The following is a 24,452-nucleotide window of genomic DNA, read 5'->3' as shown; positions in this document are numbered from 1 at the left end:
TAGTAACAGTGAGATCTTTTTAAAAGTTTTATTCTTATGTAAATGATAATAAACCCAAGTATAAAATTTGAAACACATTACTAAGCATATCCTAATGAAAATGTTTTTTTTTTTTTTTTTAGAACACAAGCAATTTCAGCTTACATATTTAAGCCAGAAGAGAGGTATAACTATTATAAATGGGTAATAACGCTAAAAAGGCATTAAAGTTCATGATGTAGCTCTATGCCTTGTGAAGATAAATGGGTCTTCTTAATGCTTACTGGTAACTCAATATCTAATTTTAAAAACGTTCTCTATAGGGGTGGAACATTGCTTGTAGAAATATTCCACTATTATCTGTCTGGATTGCTGATTTTAATTAGCAGTTCCACCTTGGTAAAAATTGAACTTTTACTTATATAGCAAAACCCAACAGAAACATTATATGCTTGTGATATTAGATTTAAATGAAAATAACAGTAAATAAAAATAAATATTCTCTTCTTCTCTGTAGAATGAGGTATATCTTTATTCCTTAAGGGTCGCTCTCCTTATGTACCAGTCTGTCTTTTACGTTATTCATGTTATTTTTTTCTTCATTTTATGTTACGTTCTGCATGTGTAAATTCTGTATGTTAACCCTTATACACTGTAGAGTGCTCTGAAATCAAGGGCCCTTTAAAAATATTTAATAATAATAATAATAATAATAATAATAGTCCTATATTCATCTTGTTATATCTTATCCTGCTTACATAGCACCTTCATTTTACTAATATTTTTCTTATTCGCTACTTTACTTTTGCTTATATTTCCTATTCATATGTCACTTGAGAGCAGGCAGAGCCAAGTGCTTGAAAGCAGAGGACAGCATCCAGCTAAAATTAGTGATAATAGTAGATGCTTTTAATTTAAGTGCATGAATATTTGATGTTATTTCCACAACCATGTCCTGCTGTTCTGGTACCCACCCTCAGTCACACTTCTTGAAATGAGAGGATTATGACATTTTAAAAATGACTAAAATGTTTGAGAATAGATAAAAGACAGTAACCAAAAATATCCTAATAATGATCTACTAGTGGTCTGGTTTGAGCGATTATATTTAAATGATCAGGGACGTCCATAGAGAAGTGGGTGCTAATTAATACCATTATGGATTTGATACTATTTGGATAAGTTACTTACAACCCTTGGCTGCCTGTTCTTCCCTGATTTGGTATTTCAAAGAGAGCTGTGCAGGTTTAAAGTACCCACTGAATGATTCTATGGTAAATATATATAGCCTTGCATATACATCCGATTCTTAAAGTGTCACTGTCATTATAACTTTCAAAATCTAAATCAACAGTAGATGTGATATAAAGCAAGTTTGCAATATACATTCAATATTATTTTTTTTGTTGTTATGCTGTAAAACAAAGCTGTACTTACCAGAAAGCCAGGTCTAGTCTCCTGAAGGCAGATTTTCTGACTTGTGCTGGTTGAAAGAATACAGGCTAAACACAGGAATTCCGGGCAGTACAGAGAGTCACGGCTCAATGTGTCCATCAGTCACATGACTGCCTTCTCTATGTGAGCGCTCAGATGGCCAGGGATACACTGGACTTCCTGTTTTCTGACTCTTTGAGAAAAAAAGATTCAGTAGACAGGAAGTGGTGTTTTTCCATGATAACTTAAAAAAAAAGAATGTAAATTGCAAACTTGCTTTATATCACATCTACTGTTGATTTAGATTTTGAAGGTTATCATAACAGTGGCACTTTAAGCCTACTTTGTCCCAGCAATGATGCTGGGAGCTCTTCCAACATGCAAGTTAAAGCGGCTATCTAGACTGAGATAAACAGCTTTTTTCCTCCAGAAGCAGCACCTTTCCTGTGCCCAGGTTGGGTGTGCTTTTGCAGCTCAGTTCCATTGAAGTGAATGGAGATAAATTATAGTACTACCCACAACCTTAGAACAGGTGTAGTGCTGTTTTTGCAAAAAAAAGTAGTCGCCCCCTCTAATCTTGAATAACCTATTTAAATACACTGCCAAAATAGTGGGTGTTATGATTATTATTATTAATATTATTATTATTGTTAACACTTTATTAATGTTACTATTTGTGCCTGTGGTGCCTCCCTCTATATTCAGCACCAGGACATGTCCTGTTATCTCATGCTTCCAGCTACGACCCTAGTGTATGTACTCTTAATTCTCTTTGTGTGACCACCATACAGAGTGTTTTTTGTTCATACTAATGGTAATTAGCACTATTGCAGCTGGTGTGTTGTGCCTTCAGGCTAAATGGCAGTTCAGTGTCTATGAGCAGAGGAGGCTTGAATATAAATATACACATATAAAAGATATTCCATAACTAAAAGCGCTTTCTAACCATTTTGCATGCTCTTCACCAATTTTCCCCAGCATACATGTAATCTGTAGGAGATGTTCCATACACTTCTGCTAATACAGTGTAATGAGGGTATATTCCATGATACATTGTGGGGACATTTTCAAGTGTGACAATCATTGTGCTGTCTATCTTTAGGAATGGATGTCCTCTACTTAGATTTATTTATTACTCTGGTGTAGGGAACATAATAAATCTGTCCTATTGTGTCATTAAACACATCAAAATCCTATCTGATGTGTGCCAAACATCTGTCCCATTGTACAGTTGTCAATAGGTTTGTTAGAAATATGTAATACATACAGATTACCATCCATATGCAGCCCATATTTGGGAATGGGTTGCTTTTTTCTGGGCTTCTTCTGTTTTTGTGGATCTCCAAATATAGATGTCATATGAATACCATTGCTATGTCTTTTGTGGACAATGGATCCTGTGTTTCAAATGACTGCTAAAATAATGAATGTGTGAACAAGGCCTATATTTTATGCATTGTTTAGGTGGAAGTAACCTGCATCAAAACATTATTTACAGGCCAGACAATCTAAAGCTCAGACTGCAGAAACTAAGACAAAGAAGACTAAAAAAATTAATACCAGTAATATTTATATGTCTGAATGAACATAAACCCTGATATATAAAATTCCCTTTAGTCCACCGTTGGTTTTATATTTTATAATGTAAATGAAGCATATTTTCACTAGTCAGTAAGATTTTTAGGCCTTACAAGTGTACAGACACATTGCACTGCTTCATAGAGTCCAAAATAATTTTCATAAAGATTGCATATGGCTAATATTTAGCGTACTACAGTTGACATTACTCTAACAGTGCATCACATAAGAAAGTAGTCATGGCACAGGTATTTTTTATTTTAATCCAAAAAGTGTTTTTTTTCCATAAAAAAGATTTACATATTTACCATCTTTACTACGCTACAGAAATGTCCATTTTGTAACATCACGTGTCAATTCTATTTAATTTTGTCACTTGAAAAACTCTTGGCTAAAATGTGTAATACATCACAGAAGAAGAGGTATTGCTCAGTTCAACTACAGTATAATGTAAAAAATTGAAACAAACCAAAGAAATTACATAAAACAAAAGATATATATATCTGTATTGTATTTGACAAAGGGAGTCATAGTTCTTTGTTGTATCTAGTTTTTATTGTATTAATGACTTGCGTGTCTGGCTTGTAAGTATGTTAAGCCTTAGGATACTGTATCATTATGCTGTCTTTTGTTTCCTAGAAAATAGTCTTCCTGCTTTTAGAGGAGCACAACTAGAACCTTGTGCTTTATTTTTTTTGTATTCCATAGGTCACATTCTCTTAGAGTTGTTGTTATGGTATCATACTGGGAACTTGTATTACTGTAGATTTCACTTCTAGAGATGTGCTTTCATTGTCAAGATTCCAAAGGCTCAGCAAAGGAGGGTAAAGGTTATTGTATGCAAATGGTGGCGTCTGCAAAAAATTGTCACTGCATCTCCTTTCAGAAAAATGTCTTAAGTATATAGATATATAGTTGAAAAAGTAAGCCACGGTAATGATCCCAAACAGGCCACACATGATTATAATAAGAGCCGTTGTTTTAAAGGTTTCATTATGTTTTCTCACAGTATCAATTCCCTTTGTGGTAACATTAATGCACTGCTTTTCCACCTGCTCATAGATGTTGGGTATATCTATGCAAACCTTATATTCAGTCAGAGGACTTAGGCGTGTTAAATTGTATTGTTTAATGTCTGTTGGCATTCGAACACTGTGAGCAATGCTGGTGTATTCTGCATTCAGCGATGCAATCCACTGCACGCTAGATTTCAAAACCTTGGACTGGGAATTCCAAGACACCAAAACAGAATTACTTTGAACTTCCTTGATCTCAATACTGACTGATCCATTAGCATCCTCCGGTAGGAATCCATCTACTGTGATGATGACTGTTTTCAGATCTGCACCAACCAGATTCTTTGCTACACAGGTATAAAGTCCGGCCTCTAAAACAGTTATGCTGGTAATTTCCAGTGTTCCTTCAGCATGGACATAAAAAGGACCATTAACTGTATTAGGCTGAAGTTTAGAGCCAGACGGTAAAATCCAGTAAATGTCTGGCTCCGGTTCTGCTGTAGCTCGGCAATGTAATGAAACAGAGCTGCCAGTACTTATATCCAGATTGGAGGGAAAGCTCTGGGGAGCAATAAGTGGTAAGCATATTTCCATCATTTCCCTGAAGTGTATATGTCTAACATTCAGACCCTGAAATTCAGGGGGATCCACACAAAACAATGAATCAGTTTCCATAAAACGGATGCTTGTTTTATTCATATTTATCCAGCGGTTCACACAGTCGCATCTGATAGGGTTGCTGTGTATTCCTAATTCCTTAAGGTTAGGCAAAGCATCTATAGTGCTCCTATATAGGGCGCTAAGAGAATTGCTGTTTAGCATGAGTGTTTCTAATTTAGGAAGTCTATAAAATGCATTGGGATGAATATAGGCCAGTTTTGGGTTATTAGTTGCTTCTATTTTTCTCAGGTCGGGCAAATTTTCAATGGCAAGACTATCTATTGAAACCAGCTCAGGCATGTTATTAATGCCCAGCTCTTTCAAGTGTAACATATTGCTAAAATCTCCTCTTTGTATTCTCCTAATAGGATTTTTATTTAGATCCAAAAATTTCAGGTTCAGAACCTTTTGAAGAGCAACAGAGGGGACGTTTACAAATCTGTTGTCATAGAAAGAAATGCTTTCCAAATTTTCCAGGCCTATGAAGGCATTATCGGATATTTCCGTGAGATTTATTCCCGCTAAAACCAGACTGCGCAGATTGATAAGAGGCTTAAAGTTCATATCTTCGATTTTGATGATTGGATTTTCACCAATCATGAGAATCTCCAGATGTGGCGTTGCTTCAAACCACTGACTATTAACCACTTGCAATCTATTTGAGTTAAGGTGAAGTCTCAGCAAATTGCCAACCCCAGCGAATGCGTTTGGAGAAATTGTGGATATCAAGTTATGATTAATGTAGAGCTCTTGCAAATTTACCAGTCCAGAAAAGCATTCCTCTGTCAGTTCCACTACTTTATTTTCTTCCAGGTATACAGAAAGTACCTGGTGGGCATTTGTGAAATTGATATTGACCATAGTGGACAGATTGTTCTGTGATAAATCCAGCCCTGTAAGATTTACTGGAAAATGATCCACATTTTTAGCTTCCTCAATGTTATTAGCCTGTAAAAGTAAGACCTGGGTATTTGCTGGGAGTCTGTCAGGGATGCTGTAAAGATCTAATGCATTGCAATCCACTGTAAAAGCTTCAATATAAATAGATTGTGGTGTAAACCATGGTCGAATCTCACATGTGCACTTCATGGGACAGTCCAGGTTTTTCTGTGCAGCCTGCACCAGTGCAGTGATGGTGAGTCCAAACAGCATGTTCATTATGAGTTTTATTTCCCTCATTTTTCAGTTCTTGACACTGGTTTGGCAGCACACAATAAGAGCTTGTCGTCTTCTTCTAAATATTAATAACTGATTGGTCACTTCATGAACATATAGCTGGCATTCAACACACAACACTGTAAGGGTTCTTTCTCAGGAAGCCAAGTGCAGTCTCGTTTTTCAAATGCTCCGCACATACTGTGCAATTGAAGGTCATGCTATTCTTGATAGACATCAAAAAGCCATTGTGGCAATGCGAGTTCTGTAGGTGGTCATTGAAGAAGCAATTCACTTATTTCCCCATAGCCGATTAGTAGCTGAAGTAATAAGCAGTGAGATCTAAAAATGAAAAAAAGAAAGGTAATAATTAGTATAAAGGTATAAATAAATCATGGCGATACATTAAGAAAGTGCATAGTAAAAGCTTTACGCAAACAATGGTCTATACTCAAAGGATGAATTGAGGAGTACATGCTGAGAAGAAGAACATTGCATTTCAGCCTTCTTCCAGTAATGTATGATAATTGTTATGGTATATCTTTATACAGATAAGGATTTTATGAACATATAAATATTGTATGCATCCCTTCAAACGTGTTTTATAGCCTATCCAAATCAGTGCGTAATTTCCAAAAAATCCAATCTATGGGTTATTTTTTGTGGCCTTGTCTATTTGAATAGACAAGGCCACAAAGGGAGGTGGGTGACCTTGTATTGGAACAAAAAGCTGGAATGCAATAAACTCTGGCAGACATGCTGCAAACATTTCTTACGTGGTCGTACATTAATTTAGGCTACACTTTGTTCCATAGTATTAATAGCAGATTGCTGTGGGAAGAGGGGACAGCAGCTGCATTATCTACAATCAGCAGATCGACTGATAACTTGTTTTTCAGAAGGGCTTGTCTGTGACATTGAGTTCACATGAACCTGGTGTGCCATGTGTCCAGCTACTGCCTGGCAAAACAATATGCATTTCATTGTGAATTGTCATGGATTTGCTTTGCAGTTTATCTCTGAGCAATTTTGCAATGTTAAACACTTTAAAAAAGTTGTACCATTTAAAAGCTTATAGCCAGTAACTGCAATGCAGAACCATGATAATTAATGGTAAAACATGCATGGGTTTACCATGCAGTAATTGGCAAATAAATATGAACTGTGTGTGTAATGGCATTGGTCTTAAGGTACACATTAGATAGAAAGTTAATGGTTGAACAGACATTGAATGATGACATACCAGTTTTAGTCCATGTTGGGCCGTACAGTTGTTTAAATTAAACATATACAGTATGATTATAGACACTGGCTGAAGTATTTTGTGTATTTATCGAGCAGTCACTCTGATGCATAACCCTCTTTTTCCATTATGGGAGGTACTAATGTATTACTAATCTGACTTTAAAGAATTCAACCTGTATTTACACCCTTTTCTAATATTTTCACTAGTGATGTATTGCTGTTTAAGCTGTGATTAATGGCAGCCTAAATAAGTCTATTAAATATAAATGATTACCTTGCACAGTATTTACAGATTTAGCAAGAATTACAGCATGAGTTGGTACTGCATGCTGCTACAGTTTGGAGGCTATTTAATTGCTTTGGCTATATTTTGTGTACTTAAGCTGCAAAACATGTTACAGAGTATTAATCTCCATTCACATCAAACATTGCCATCAATTTGTGGTATGTGATGCAGAGATATTATTTGCTTAACCCTCTCCTTTTCTAATTGTAACACAAATTACTGGCTGAGGCAGGAGCAGGGGTGGTTACCTCTGGCAGGTTACTGGCAGTGTCGGGGCATCTTTGTCTGTCCGTGCTAATAGGGGGTCTCTGGGCAGTCTCTGCTATGGCCCTCAGGAGGGGGATATGGTTAGTGCTATTTAGGGGTCTTTGCAGAGGGGAGGTAAGGGGGATCACTGCTGGTATACATCTATATGTGTTGTATATTCACTGCTGGTATACATGTAACATAGAACAGCCAGGGCCCTAACATGTCTTTTAGATGCTTTAATCCAACATGGACAGTGATACAAACGGTACACCAGCAACCAACGTTTCGTACACACTGCACTTTATAACAGCCAATACAGACACAAAGAGCAGCGTGTGCGAAACGCTAATGACATGTAAGTGCTATGGCTTCTTAATGTTCTTTGTTCTCAAGATTTGTACTGTACAGTATTTCTGAAACTGTTACAGAGTACCACAACTTTAGAAGATCCAAGTGGAGCATAGCTAAATGTATCCACACTATATGCTCCGGGTTTTGTGATAGTGCCGAGGTTTGCACCTGTGTTGATTGCTTGCGCGTAGACATGTATATATGTTGTATATTCACTGCTGGTATATTTGAAAAATGCTGGTGTACAGTTGTGTGTGGTACATACACTGCTGGTGCTGGATAGTTATGTGAGCAATATATACACTGCAGGTATGTAGCCATTTGTGCTGTATAGAAACTGCTGGTATATAGTAATGTATGTGGTATCTACACTGATAGCACATAGTTATAAGTGTAATGTATATACTGCAGGTATATAGTTATGTATTTGGTATATACACTGATAGCACATAGTTATAAGTGTAGTATATATACTCCAGGTATATAGTTATGTGTGATATGGGGTAGGGTTTAACCCCTTAAAGGGGTTGTCCGGCGATAAAAAATAACAACTTTGTAATGTATGTTATGTCTGTGAATGGCCCCCTTCCCCGTGTTTCCCCCCACCCACGCTAGACCCGGAAGTGTGGTGCATTATACTCACCGCATCTCGTGTCGTCCACGGTCTCCGATCCTCAGCAGTGACGTCCTCTTCGGGAGGCCGGCGGATCTTCCCGAGTGCCGGCCGCCCTCTGCAGCGTCATCCGAAGCTCAGCCGCGATTGGCTGAGCATAACTGTGCTCAGCCAATCGCGGCTGAGCAGCTGATGACGTGGCCGCGTCATCAGCCGCTCAGCCGCGATTGGCTGAGCACCGTTATGCTCAGCCAATCGCGGCTGAGCGTCGGATGACGCTGCAGAGGGCGGCCGGCACTCTGGAAGATCCGCCGGCCTCCCGAAGAAGACGTCACTGCTGAGGATCGGAGACCGTGGTTGGCACGTGACAGGTAATGTATAGCGCACCACACTTCCGGGTACACGGGTGGGGGTGGTGGGACACGGGGAAGGGGGCCATTCACAGACATAACATACATTACAAAGTTGGATAACTTTGTAATGTGTGTTATTCTGTGAATAATTTTTTATCGCCGGACAACCCCTTTAAGGACAGAGCCAATTTCGATTTTTGTGTTTTAGTTTTTTCCTCCTTGTGCTTAAAAGGCCATAGCACTTGCATTTTTCCACCTAGAGACCCACATGAGCCCTTATTTTTTGCGTCACTAATTCTACTTTGCAATGACAGGCTGAATTTTTGCATAAAGTACACTGCGAAACCAGAAAAAAATTCAAAGTGTGGTGAAATTGAAAAAAAAAACACATTTTGTTTATTTGGGGGAAATGTGTTTTTACGCCATTCGCCCTGGGGTAAAACTGACTTGTTATATATGTTCCTCAAGTCGTTATGATTAAAACGATATATAACATGTATAACTTATATTGTATCTGATGGCCTGTAAAAAATTTAAACCATTGTCAACAAATATACGTCACTTAAAACCGCTCCATTCCCAGGCTTATAACGCTTTTATCCTTTGGTCTATGGGGCTGTGTCAGGTGTCATTTTTTGCGCCATGACGTGTTCTTTCTATCGGTATCTTGATTGCGCATATACGACTTTTTGATCGCTTTTTATTACAATTTTTCTGGATTTGATGCGACCAAAAATGCGCAATTTTGCACTTTGGGATTTTTTTGCGCTGACGCCGTTTACCATGCGAGATCAGGAATGTGATTAATTAATAGTTTGGGCGATTACGCACGCGGCGATAGCAAACATGTTTATTTATTTATTTATTTACTTTTATTTATAACCTGGGAAAAGGTGGATGATTCAGACTTTTATTAGGGGAGGGGGCTTTTTACTAATAATGATACTTTTTTTTTTACTTTTACACTTATACTAGAAGCCCCCCTAGGGGACTTCTAGTATAAGTGCTTTGATCTCTCATTGAGATCTCTGCAGCATAGATATGCTGCAGAGATCCATGAGATCGGCACTCGTTTGCTTTCGGCTGCTGCAGCCGGAAACAAACGAGTGCCGAGGCGGGGACGGCGCCATCTTGGAGTGGTCCCCGGCCGGCTTCAGAAACGGAGATCGCTCCTCCGGGATAACATCCCGGAGGAGTGATCTCCCCACTAGACACCAGGGATGACGCTGCGTCCGGTAATCGGATGCAGCTGTCATGTTTGACAGCTGCATCTGATTACTGTATTAGCGGGCACGGCGATCGGACCATGCCCGCTAATACCTACGGTCCCGGGCTACAAGTGGCACCCGGGACTGCCGCGGTTCAGAGCAGGGTCGCCGCGCGGCCCCGCTCTGAACTCCCTTACCGGCATCAGGGCGTAAATTTACGCCCGATGTCGTTGAGGGGTTAAAGGGGTACTCCAGCGGGGGGACACTTTACTGCTTGGACCTGCGGGTCCCGCATCGCGGTGCTCCGGTGCCCGGTTCCCGGCCGCTTCCTGGTGTCTGACGAGGGCCCGAGACAATACGTCTCAGGTCCGCTCAGCCAGTCAGTGACAGAGGCAGGATCTGAGCGGTCTTGAAAAGGATCCCACCTCCTTCACTGACTGGCTGAGCGGACCTGAGACGTCACGTCTCGGGCCCGTGTCAGACACCAGGAAGCGGCCGGGAACCGGGAACCGTAGCGCCACGATGTGGGACCTGCCGCTGGAATCAGGGAGGTAAGTGGACGTCTTTTCCCTCAGCCACCTCATCCCCGGTCCCAGCAAAAAAGTGCCCCCCCCCCCCCCCCCCGCTGGAGTACCCCGTTAAGTATATACATTTATATTTTCACTCAGGGCAGCAAAAAAAACTGGAATCACCCCTACTTCTTATTGTAGTCAACTAGATTCCTTTGAGGCATTGCTAAGTCCTGAATCAAGGGTCATATGCCCAGATTTATGTATAGAATTATATAGCCCTGTATACTTAATCACAAGAAACAAGGGTATGAGCAAATGTACAGTGCTTGTCAGCTGGCTGCCTTTGAACTCTGCACTGCTCTGCTTGCCTGGAAAAGCTGGATACAGCCCTGGGAGAAGTTTCCAGGACTGTATTCAGCTTTTCCAGGCAAGCCAACAACCAATCTCAGTAAAGTGTTTCACTATAACTTAAAATTTGCTCATCCCTAGTTGTATGGGATTTAATTAATGAAAGATCCTTAGTTATTGGAGTCTAAAACATATCTTTTATTCAAGATACACATAAAACCCCAAATTAAACAGAACTGCCACACCATCACAAAAAAAAAAAAAAAATCATAAAAACAATCATAAAACGTTTGCCACCCAGACAGATATATATAGCAACAGTGTATATAGTACAGTAATATTGTCATTCATGTCCGTTGAATGTATGGTATATGGCAACCAGTGTTTTGGCTTTTGTTGGCCGGTTTGTTTGTGGACGTGAGACACTATTGTGTTATTTGGGGTTTTATGTGTATCTTGAATAAAAGTTACATTTTATACTCCTGGGGCCATACTGTGATTATTCGTTCATGAGGGTGTCCTATATTGTGGTCCAGTATATGGACTTTTTCTGTGATTAAAGGAGATTTCTAAAATGCAGCAGGGCGGGAAATCAATTACAGGTAGTAACTTACCTCTCCCTGTGCTCACAGTGAGTGGTGGGGCTGGCCTCGGGACCCCCTCCAAAAGTCATTTTCCCCTGAGTTGAGAAGACATCACAGTTTGGGGGGAAAAGACCTGTCCTAGCTGCTCAGCCAATCAGTGAATGGAGCGGCGTCCTGCCCTAGTCACTGACTGGCTGAGCGGGCAGTCCATCAGCCAGGTTATAACAGGGAGAGGTAAGTTCCTACTTGTATTGAATTTCCCCCCTGCGCCTGCTGGCTGCCATATTTTAGAAATCGCTGGACCTCTCCTTTACTCCTTAGTTATTGGAAGAGAATTCACATTCAGAGCACCTTCACACATGATGAAAGTACTGCTGATTTTCCTCAGTGGAAAATCTGTAAAATTACCACACAATTCCACACTGACATATTTGTAGCAAGTTGTATTGATGTAGATGCTGATTTGCCTTAGCAAATCTAGATAGAAAAAAGCAATTAACATTGGTGTATTTGCAGCATTTTTACATTATAATCTACAACACTGTATTTCTGTGTAAGTGTGGATCTATTTGAATAGCATGGGTGAAACCACTGGGCCGGTTCCCTGGGTGCAAAATGTATGCAACATTTTAAAGGCAGGCTTTGAACTCAAAAGGAGGCAGATGCAGAAGAGATCATGTGACGTGACTGCTATTCTGCTTATATCACCTAATTCAGCAGATGCAGGCCCATTCTAGACATGACCCATCCCATTCATAGAAAAGACAGCCTTCTGCTGCTCTATATATACAGAGCATTACATTCAGCGTATGCACCTCTGCTCGCCGTTGTGGAAAAGTGGAAAGTGCGGTGGCAGGAGTCGCTCCTCCTGTGTGTACATTCTGTGTAGTACACGGCCAATCATAGTGGTGGCTTCTACATCTGTATAGCCTGTCTGAGCTCAGTATTTTACACAGGATTAAGCCAGCCAGCCAAAGTAAAGCTAAGGTAATGTGACTCTATTATTATTTATAGCACTTGTATTATTAATGTGATAGTCACAAGGCGACTGCACGGGATTAATGTTCTGCTGGAGTTAGGGAGCACATTAGTGGCCTTTTCCTTGGTACAGGTAACCCTCACTATACCACTAGGTGAACTTACCCATATTAAGCTATAAGGCTCCAAAATAATGTACTCCGGTTTAATCCTGATACAAATGTTTTTCAGGGCTCTGAATGACCTATCCATTATGTGATAATCTGTGCTGTTGTCTTGGGGGCCGCTTCTATCTGCTAATACATTCATTTTCCTGCCATTTTCTTTCTCATTCTTTACATGAATATAGAGATCCTGAATTAGTACGGAAATGCTTAGAGGTAATCTCTCCAGCCCATGATAAACAGGTGTACAATGTTTTCTAGACTCAGAAACACGGGGGTTACTCTGTAAATTGAGCAATGACATTTGCAGTGTATAAAGGGATACCTACATAGACCTGACATTTGCTGAGGCCTTTCCGGCTATATACTAATAGTGGCTATGTATTTAGTTTGCTCATAGCAGCATTTACCAAGTTATTAGAAGTGTAGCCAGCTAAGTCACACTCCAGAAAGCCATTGTGATTTTCATTCCCCTACCTTTTGGCAGTGATGTATGGTTTCCAAAGCCAGATACAGTTGGCTACTTATGATAGAGAGAGATAGAGTGCAGATATGGTCATATATCTTCTATAGGTCATTTAACCTCTGCTAGCACAGCAATAAGGACATGGCTGAACAAGTAACGCAAGGTTTGCTGACCTCAACTGCCTGAAGGGCTGCGGACGAAAACCAAAATGTGAAATCTTTACTTATTTTCAGGAAGATTCCCTCTGCATCCTGAAGCACTTGAGCAGTGATGAAATGCACTTAGTGGAGCTCTTGGAGTCTGACCCCATGTTCTGTGCTATTGTACATCTGGAGTTATGCATTTGATAAAAGTATCATGTAATTTGTTGCAATAGCAGACATTTTGTGGATCTAGAGTGCCCGCCTGCTGGGATGATGCATGAAACATCATGTGCGACTTCCTAGTGCAGTGGAACACAAATGATGATTATATTTTTATTTACATTTGACAGTAGGCCCTGCCAGAAATAGCAAGAATATATCTACTATAGCACAGCCATTAGCAAGTACTTACTGTATCGATCTATATTTTCCAGTCTTAAAGGGGACCTGTCATGTTCAGAATACAGTCCAATCTACTTGCATCATGTTATAGAACACGAGTGAAGCAAAGTGATATATAGTTTGTGGGAAAAGTTCCAGAATAGCTTCTCATTTATTCATGTAAATCTCTAAACATTTAGGGCTATGTAGTCAAGTGGGTGGGTCCCATTGACAGTCCTCGATATGCACAGTTACATAGAAACATAGAAGATTGTTGGCAGAAAAGATCACCTGGTCCATCTAGTCTGGTCTTTTAGTATCCCCTTTCTTATTATCATTGAATAGATATATATCTATCCCAAGCATGTTCACATTCAGTTATATACAAATCGCTTTAAATGAGTAATTAGGACCAACCCTTTGACTTAGCTGAGCATGAGCAGAGGTTTACATGAATAAAAGACAAATTGTCCTTGAACTTTTCCCACAAATGTATATAACAATCTGCTCTGCTGTTCGCGCTATATGAAATAACATCTTCATATTGGATGGCAATTTAATTTTCACAGATTTCCAGGTTAAATGTACAATAAAAGACTACATATAATATTATATTGTAATTTAATATCACTCTGTAGCCTACAACTCCCACACACTTTCTCTGTAGATGATTAATACTAATACAGCCTTAATTGAAAACTATGTTAAATATTTCCTCATATATAACTTGTGACAATGGTTCCTTAGTAAAACTATATTGCTGGTCCTGTTATTAACTTCTCTTCAGTATAGTTATCCTGCTTTTACTCTGACAATAGCGAAAGTAATTGTTTTCTAATACTGCCTTGTGTCCGCACTACTTCCCTTGTCTCATAGTTATCAAGAGTCTTCAATTTAGAACAAGTAATAAAGTTACAATAAATACATTGGATACATTGATTATACCATTGGTAATAACATTAGGCATATATGTGTAGGATATGAACTAACAGCATTTTTGATTCTTATGATGCTTTACATTTAGGACATAAGTCTTATGGCCAGGCCCAGACTTGTGGCTGTAATATCGGCTTTGAAGGGGTTTTTATGTTCCATACCCCTGCACACTGTACACATGGTAAATGTTAAGCAGTGTTTTTGCTGCCTTTATACATTCAAGTGCATGTAACAGTATATTTCCATAGACTACAAAAGTTATTCCCTATCAGCTTGTATTCTCAAGATCAATGAGGATTCTAGCGGTTGTACTCCCACTGATCTCTAAGTTTTCCCCTATCTTGTGTATATGGGATAACCTGATGAAATGAGAACACCCAATGTAATGGTAACTCTGCTACATGTCATATGTTCTGTCTTAGTTACCTTTAAATAAAAATTGCATTTGCAATGTATAAACCCTGTCACTAGCGCTTCTAGAATTGATAGCTGTACATGTGTGACCTTTCTCATTTGAGCGTTATCCAAATTGCATTCTATGCACCATTGCTCATAATACTGTGTCACCATATTTTAATTATTGTCCAGGACAAGAAGAAGTAATATTGTCTAATGTGACCTGATGTATTTTAGAGACAGTAATACATTTCCATTCTGTTACGCCACTGATAATTGTTGCCTACAGCTAAACATTATGGATAATGAGAAGAGTAATATAATAATGTCGCTATAGTAAGCTAAGACTGTATTGAGCAGCTCAGGGCTGTTTAGTATATGGGACATAAAAGAAGTCTGAATAAATGCTGAAGAGTGTTCCTCCTTTTCCGTAACATGGATAACATCATAAAGCAATCAGTTTTACTAATTAATATCCCTGAGGCTTATGAGTTTTGCCAATACTCCCAAAGAGTTATCCATCCGGTAAAGTATGTGCTTGACATAAAACTTTATTAGAATGTATTAGCAGTTAATATTCTCATGAAATACATTATGGGAATAATCTCACAGGAATATGTGTTAAAATTCTTATCTTGCACAGTGGAAATATGTATTGTCACACAAGAACAAATGTCATAATGTCATGTCAGCTTTCCTGACTTGTCTTAGTAAATACCAGCATTCCCCATAAAATACCAACATTGGAGCACCTTTCTTAGGCTGGGTTCACATCATGATTTCGTCCTCAGAGGCACAGGTATGTCGGTATGAACGGTTTTGCTGACATATCTATGCTTGAATCGACATTTGCCTCATTTGCCCCAATGGAGTGATGACAAAGTATGAAAGTGCTGTGGAATAGGTTGGCACTAAATAAATAAAGGAACTATTATTATGTATCTGTTGTTCCTGGAAATGTATAACTAAATTGGCAACCTAGCATTACAATTTTCCTTGTTAAGGGTGGAGATGAGCGAATTTACAGTAGTAATGAAACAAATCACCTTGTTATCTCTGCAATCCGCTCATCAGCCTGCTGCTCCTCCCTGGGTGCTGGGAAAAGCTGGATCCAGTCCTGAGAAGCTTCTCCCAGTTTCCCAGCACTGGATCCAGCTTTTCCCAGCTCCGGGGGAGGGGTGGCAGTCAGTGAGAAGGCAGCAGGCTGATGAGTGGATTACAGCGATGACATGGCGATTCCCTTTATTATTACAGTAAATTTGCTCATCTCTATTAAAGGGGTAAACAGAGAAATTGCTTATACATTGTTGGTTTAAAATTGTGCTTTAGTTATGTATACCACAAAAAAGGATGGGACAGTGTAGTAGACTATGCTGTATCCAGTAAAAAAAAAAAAAAAAAAAAAAGTCAAAACGTGTATGATAAACGTGTATGATAAACATATATACATGTACCAGTGTACACCTTTAGATAAAAGCCATAGGCATGAACATGCCCTATGAGTAAGAAAACACCTCTGCAGCCATGTATACTTGGTTGCTGGATTTTTCTTTTTATCTGCTTTTCATACAGGCAGCAAGCTGATGAATGCCAGCAAAAATATAGGTTAATTGGTTTGTTGTGAAGTTGCCCATGGTGCACGAATGAGCTTCACCAAGGGCAGGGATTGATGTAAATAAATCATGCAAAAATGCTCCAATTGGCTTGATAAATAGAGGAGAATAATAGTTTAGTTGGCAGACATTAAATTTGCCATGAAATTTACTAATACGCCTGTATTTTTCAGCACATATTAGAGCATCTTTATTATTTTATATATGTGCATATTTATTAAAAACACATGCACTATTTCAGCCATTGTGCACATGAAAAACACCCTTTGAAGTCTGCAGAGTGAAATGAATATGCTAATTTATCGGTTTGTTTTCATTATTGCATCTGTACTTCACAGGGGCTGTATTCTGTATTTCAGTTTCCACTCTAAAAGCCCATAGGTATTATGGATCTGTAAAAGGCATGCACTAGTATTGATATACTGATGCAATATTATTGGTTACACTCATGTAAAAACTGTCCGTAAATGGATTCTCATGTTGTTTGTCCTCCATTTTGGCAAGTATTGTCATTCGGAAGATGTAATAGGAAACTTCAATTGCCTTTGCATTATAATCTTGTATTCGTGCTAGTAAACAGTTGCGGTCATGAAGCTCAATGTAAATGGTTTAGGGAGCATCCCACCGACCTACAAGTGGTAATCCTTTGTCATGTGCATAGTTCCATATCTAATTAAATATATCTTAAGTTCTTGAGCTAAACCAGGGAGACGTGGAGCATTGTTTATGCATATGGTATGTCTTGAAAGTTCTCAGCACATCAAAGATGGCTTTGTTTATCCTCCACAGAGAGCCTTTGCCTGCATACAGTTATCTTATTAAAAAGCATCTAAATTCTTCAATGGCAAATGCTAATTAATATTTTTTTATTCAAAATGGGAAAAAAAATGTTGATGTCATTTGACCCTTTGAGGACTAATTATGCTCTTCCAGAGAACGCTTGCTTTGCCTTAATGAGGTTTGTATCAGTGGCTGTCATTGATGGCTTACGCACTGGTTCACAAGGGGGTGTCACGAATGCCTGAAATGGGAGACATTCAGCGCATGAATAAGCTCTGCATTGTTTCTCGTCACTGGAGCAACAGACAGCTAAGAGCCAAGTCACACTGGGCAAAATGGAGAAAAGAGAGCATCAGTTCTTGGCAATCTATCTCTTTCCACTTCAATAGAAAGTCAGTGATGAGAATACAATTGCAGCAGTAGCACTGCAACGAGCCATGCTGGCAATAAGGCAAACAGCTCCTGTCGTGAGCACCAGTTTAGAGGTGGCAAGCATTATCAAACCGCAGCTGTTCTCACAAAGGTGTCTCCTAAAACAACACAGAAATATGCTGGCAATTTCTGTCATCGTGACTGTTTCAGTGGAAGACACGGGCAATGGTCAATGTACAAAGGTGCATTGCACACGTGTATGAGTTTGGCTAAATACAATAGCATTACAAGAAAAGCAAGTGGTGGTGTGAATGATAAGTTACCCTCAGATGGCTAGTTAATAGTTTACCATTGTGAGAACAGTCTCTTTCATAGCAGATTAGTCTGTATTTTATTATATTTTTATTATATAGTCACAAAAACTATACATCGCTCATTTGCCTCAGTGATGCTCACAGTGTCGTAAAGCGAATGTACCATCAGGTACAGTACATCACTTTGTTTTTTACACGAATGCTCAAGGCACTGGTCTATTCCCAGGCACGAGCCCAGCATGAAGCACTGGGGGTGGGCTGACCGGCCCCCCAGTGTGACAAGCCCCCCCCCCCTTTGTGACGTGGCTCCATTAGAATCAATATAAACACTTCAGAGAGGGGTCAGGGGATCGTCACGCTAGGGGCCTGCAGGTCTGCCTCAGTGCTTCATGCATCAAAACATAAAGTGATGGTACATTCACTTTAAGGGTAGCTTCACACATACCATATCGCAGCGGATCTTCGCAGCAGATCCGCAGCAGAGTTGATAGTGCGGATTTGATGCTGTGTTCATTCATTTAGTCAAATCTGCTGAAGATCTACAGCAAAAAATCTGCTGCGATACGGTACATGTAAAGTTACCCTAAAGGGGTATTTCCACCGTATCTATTTATGATATATTTACAGTTGGTGCCATATCTGTCTGATAGATGTTGGTCTTGCCTCTGGTAACCCAACCTCATTGAAGGTGCAGCTCCTTTCCCAGATATGAATGGGGAGGTGGTGGTACATACAGTATAAGCAGTACTCACCCAATATGTTTCTCCTTTGTTCTACTAACTATCCCTTAGTTGAGACCTGTACATGTCATACGTTGATGGCCCCTCCTAAGTATAGATAATCGCTGGTCTTCCTAGGATATATGCTAGTTCTGGTATCTCCAACATAAAAGGCTGTTGTTCCCTCTTTCTATATGTTTTAGGACAAGACATTATAATAATGCAGTAAATACATTAACTTTGTTTGGTACATGATTTCTCATTCAAATAGTGTCATATTTGCTGTTCCCCACTAGCCAAATATATATAACACACAGTATATATAACACACAGACCTGAATATTTCCTGCTCCCCTTTACTGGTAAAGATGCCATCAGAAAGCAGACAATACAGTCATGGATCAATGTGCAATAAGGAACACTATTGTGAATTAGAGATTTTACCCTGGAAGTATTCTGTGTGTTTAGTCGTGGCTAAGTATTAGGTTAAGTGGCACTTTGTTGATAAAGGACAGAAAAAGAAGTGATTTATAATAGTCTGTGACTCAGAAGGAGGAAATAAAATGTCAGAATTGCACATAGATTGCAGGGCTATGACTAATCCTTAGAAGATAGCAATTGTTACAATGAACCAAAGAGAAACAAGTCAAATGGTCACGGTCAGCCATTGTACTGCTTGACCTAAGGAAGAATTTTTAATCTCTTACATATTACCATATAGTGACATAAAATGCTGAGTATAGCACAATTCTTTCATATGCATGTCCATGTCACAATGTTAGAGTAATTCTATTTGTATGTGCAGGCATTAGCGTAACACTTTTTCCAGCATAGGCATTAAAAGATTGAATGACAACTCCATATGTTTTGTACGTTATATATACTGTTTAGGAGCTATGCTTATGATAGCAGTTTTCTGACATGTCAATAAGAAATATTTTTGCTGGTTGAGAGGTGGCTATATATTCATGGATAGGGGACCAGTGGGAGTAATGGAAAAAACACCTACTTACATTCATGTGTAAGCACATCAATCATTTGTGTATAATGGCATATTTGCATATTGGGGCATGAAGTTCCACAAAACCTAAATGCTGCTGTTTTGCTGACAAAACTACAGTATGGCTGTAATGTGTGAACATGCTCTAAATAGGACACTAAATGCATGGTCATGGACCTGAAAATGAAGATTAAGGGGCACATGTATCAATGCATTAATATAGCAATTAGCACTTTTTTTTGCACAGCTCTACTTTTACATTTCCCTAGTTTCACGCTGCTGGATTTATTAAGTGGTGCACGCTTCTAGATAAATCCAGTGTAGCAGAGGCTGCTGCACAGCAGGTGGAAAATAATCTTTGCCAGCTCAGCGCTGGCATACATTTTTATCCAGTTTTTTTCTAATTTGGTCAAAAATGTTGATCATTTTTGTATACTGGGAGGACACACTTTTCCTCGTGCAATGCTGTTCCCCCCTCTCCGCCCCCTCTCCGTCCATATGGCACAAACTTTTTTTTTTAAGTGCTAATTAAGCAAAATATTTAGATTTTTAGAGTGTGTACTAGGTGCAGAGCATTTGTTGGTTAAAATTCAGAAATAAATAGTGGAGTTACTTAAAAATGGATGACAGGAATTTGGGAAAAAAAATTGTTGAAAAAACAAAAAGTCGCTGAAATATAAATCCCCTTAACATGTAACTTTTATTAAAACATCATTTTAAAAAAACCACATGAATAATCTTCCTTCTGTGCTATAATCAATATGATCCCTTAAGGAAGATTATTCATGTGGTCTTTTAAAATGATGTTTAAGTATAAGTTACACTTTAAGGGGATTTATATGTTAGTCATTTTGGTCTTTGTAGTTGGTTGCCACAATTTAATTATTAATAGGTGAAGGATTATTTAATGTCATTGTCTTGTACAGACCCTAACACTCTGCAGAGGCACTCCTCACTACTACTGAATAAACCTCAAGTTCATCTGAAACAGAGCGGGTGGAATTTGATTACCACTGGCTGAAGACGTTTGATGCATTCTTATGAAGTCCTGGAAAACATGGATACAGCCATAGACCAGGCATCCTTAGTCTTCAGCCACTGGTAATCAAAGGCCACACGCTTGGGTTCGGATGAACCCGAGTGTTCTTGAAGGTTTGCTCATATCTACTTACTACTCTAGGGTTCTTCTTGCATTCAACACTCTGCAAAGGCAAACCTCATTTCTCTAGGGTTGTTTCTGCACTGAATAGTCTGGAGAGGCACATAACACTTCTCTAGGGCCATTTCTGTACTAACCAATCTACAAGGGCACATAACACTTCTCTAGGGTCGATCCTGCCTTGAACACTCTGCATGGCACACTTTACTCCCCCAGGATTGTTCCTGCACTGAACAACCTACAGGGTCACATCTCAGGATTGTTTCTGCACTGAGTAGTCTGCAGGGACACACCTTAGGCTGCATTCACATGTTTCGTGTTCCAGGCAGTGTAATGAGGCAGCATGCTGACGACTCTGTTTAAGGCGTTCCATGTCCGTGTGAATGCAGCCTTACTCTTCAAGCTTTGTTTCTGCATTGAACACTCTGCAGATACACTTCTCACTCTTCTTGGATTGTTTCTACATTGAATACTGGGCACACATTACTCTTCAGCCTTAGAGTGGTGGCCTGGGAATCCTCGCTGAAGATGCTGTTCAGCGCACTTTCCAGAACACGGACGAGTGGGATGATGTCGTTGATCCCATAGTCATGCCTGCTCACAAACAGAGTCGCGTCCTCAATAGGGATCAACAATTGGCAGGACATGTTTGAAGAAACCTGTGCAATATGAGGTTTATCACATGTGCCATACAAGGTGTATGACCCAGCCCTCTCTGCTGAACTGCAAAGACAATGTTCCTCCCTTTGTTGGTTACAACACTTCCCACTGTTAATTGACGTGGGGTCAGCCATTCATATATCTCCTCCCTAATGGTCTGGAGGAGCTCCTTTCCACTGTGGCTTCGTTCACCCAGGCTCACAAAATGGAGGACAGCCTGAGAGCGCCGGGCCTGAAATCGTTGGTAAGACACCAGGGCAGGTTGGACTGCAGTCAAAGCGGTGGATGGTTGCAAGCTGGTGGAGGCAGAACTTGTGCAGAACTTTCCACCTAAAGCACCGTGGAGGTGACAGTGACAAGAATGGGCTAACTTTCTGATGGTCTTCCGGGAGGATGTTGACCCAATGGGCAGTAACAGACATGTACTGCCCTTGCCCATAATTAAAGGACCAGACATCAGCACTGGGGAGCACGGTCTTGGACACCAAGAATACCAATGAGTCGCGAACATTTTTCTACACAACTGTGCAGTGATGGGACAGCTGATGGGGCTTTTTTTTTTTTTTTTGGCTGGGACAGTGATGGGACTTTTTTTTTTGACTATTTTTTTTAACTTTTTTTGTTGCGGTTAAACGGGGTTCTCCTATTTTATTTTTTGAAGCTTTATTCAAGTAGATCACCTTGAACATTGAAGTTGCTTTCATGTGTCTTGGTTGATACTCACAGACAGCTGTCACATTACATTTTTGATTAGGCAGCACCCAGGTATATCTGAGGAGACTAATTTAAGGTCTCACCCTAACAGGGGTGACGTCACACTTCTTGATATTCACAGAAAACCAGGATACAAGGGATTATAGGAGCAATAATCCCTTGTATCCTGGTCTATTCTGTGATTTTATTTGTTATTGTTTTTTTAACCAGATTGGTTATGAACTTTCTCAAAGTTCGGTGACGAACAGAATTTTTTGCAAAGTTCGTAACGAATCTGGTTCATTCCGGTTCGGTTCGTTCATCCCTACTCCCTAGCGTAAACAAAGCAGACAGCAAAAAGTTTACACTGCCCACATGTAATAATAACTTCTCCACAAAACATGCACAAAGCAGCTCATAATATGGTAAGGGTACTAAAACACAGGCTGATGGGGGCCCGATAATAACAGTAAACAAGTGCCAATCGGCTCTCGTTTACTGAGCCTATTACACTTCCCGATAATCGTTTAACAAGGGCTGCATGGACATCATTACTGATATCCTTGCAGCCCTTGCTAAACTGGCATACATTACCTATCCCAGGTCCAGGGCTCCTCTTGCGGTCCGCTTCTCCCCGGATCCCGCGTGCTGCAGCTTCAGGGCGGCCTGTCTTAGCTGACAGGCCGCTCAGCCAATCACTGGCCGCGGCGGTCCCAGCCTGTGATTGGCTGAGCGGCCTGTCAGCTAAGACAGGCTGCCCTGAAGCTGCAGCACGCGGGACCCGGGGAGAAGAGGAGCAAGAGGAGCCCTTTACCATGGATAGGCAATGTATTTATTTTGCAAATCGTCAGCCTTTGTCCGCCCACCACTATTACACGTATCGGTGTACGGTCAGTGGACGACAATTATAGGTCAAAACCCATATCAACGATCAGCCGATGACAACGATTATCGGCTGATCGTTGTGTTTATTACACGGAACGATAATAGTCAGGATAGGGACGATTATCTTTCAGTGTAATAGTACCCTAAGTGTGAATGTACCCTAAGGCTATGTTTCCACTTATTTTCAGTCCATGTTTTTAGCTATATTTTGCATGAAGCTATGCAGAACCCCAAAATGACACTAATATGCTAATGCTTAATAAAACTACTTAAAAACAAAAACAACAGTTATTGGTTAGATTCTATGTAGCTGGATCCCACCCCACTCACTGGGTAGTTGTCAGAGGTCCTACAAGTCCCTATATCGAAACCATATGAAGAGTAGAGCTCCTATGCAGTGAGGACATGTGTGGGGTGGTTTTTCCCTCCCTGGGCGAATTATGTGAGACATTTACCCTGCATGCTTATTTTGCACTACTTTTCATATAGTTTTGATATAGGGCTTGCAGGGCCTCTGACATCTACAGTACAGGCCCTATTACAGGGAACAATAATCTTCCATAATTTTGCATTAGTGTATGTAATCTAGAACATGAAAAGTAGAAATATATTTTTTTTTTTTTCTTTTTTTTAAAGATTCCACTGCTGGTGTTGGCTGATCTCCAAATACTCTGGATATATGTGAGAAATCTAATGCCCCATTAAAACGGTGTAGGAATGACTAGGGAAAGAACACAAAAGATCAAAGCAAGCACATAATAGATCTCATTGATTTTTTATATGGGTGGTATTATTAATTTATATTTTACTGTTTTATGTGCATACCAGGTATAGTAACATTTTTACCAAAGCACTGTTGTTGCATCTGAACTGAGTGCTATAAGGCTGGCTAAAAGATCAATTGCTATATAGACATAATGCTTATGGTGGGATCTAGTTGTTTAGCATTGCAGACATTCTATATTTAAGACTACTACATATTATTTTTATATTCAGTTCTCATTCTCTCTCTCTCTCTCACTCACTCTCTCTCTCTCTCTCTCTCTCTCTCTCTCTCTCTTACATGCCTGTCTGTACTGTATGCTAAAAGCCTAGTATTCCCCTGTCTCAAGTATATTGAAAGCAAAGCTAATAATGATTGTCAATGCCACTGTATGTGAGAAACAAACAAAACATGGGAGTCTGTACTATACAGATGAAAGTGTTTCATGATTCCAATACT

At 39.7% G+C, this 24,452-nt stretch overlaps 2 protein-coding genes across 4 annotated transcripts in view; one reads left to right on the top strand and one right to left on the bottom strand.

The window, feature by feature from the left end:
• The window catches only part of IMMP2L (inner mitochondrial membrane peptidase subunit 2), an 816,543-nt gene that overhangs the window by 323,834 nt on the left and 468,257 nt on the right, over positions 1-24,452 (top strand). The gene's annotated exons all lie outside the window — the stretch shown is intronic.
• LRRN3 (leucine rich repeat neuronal 3) overlaps positions 3,232-24,452 on the bottom strand; it is a 49,007-nt gene continuing 27,786 nt past the window's right edge. The window contains exon 2 of the mRNA XM_069976106.1: positions 3,232-6,164. Coding sequence (XP_069832207.1) covers positions 3,723-5,846 — 2,124 coding nt within the window. The 5' untranslated portion in view covers positions 5,847-6,164 and the 3' untranslated portion in view covers positions 3,232-3,722. The remainder of the gene's footprint in view (positions 6,165-24,452) is intronic.

The sequence above is a fragment of the Dendropsophus ebraccatus genome, chromosome 1 (genome assembly GCF_027789765.1).
Source record: "Dendropsophus ebraccatus isolate aDenEbr1 chromosome 1, aDenEbr1.pat, whole genome shotgun sequence".
In the NCBI taxonomy this organism is placed as follows: domain Eukaryota; kingdom Metazoa; phylum Chordata; class Amphibia; order Anura; family Hylidae; genus Dendropsophus; species Dendropsophus ebraccatus.
The sequence above is the reverse complement of the archived record's forward strand: the minus strand, read 5'-3'. Positions and strand labels throughout refer to the sequence as shown.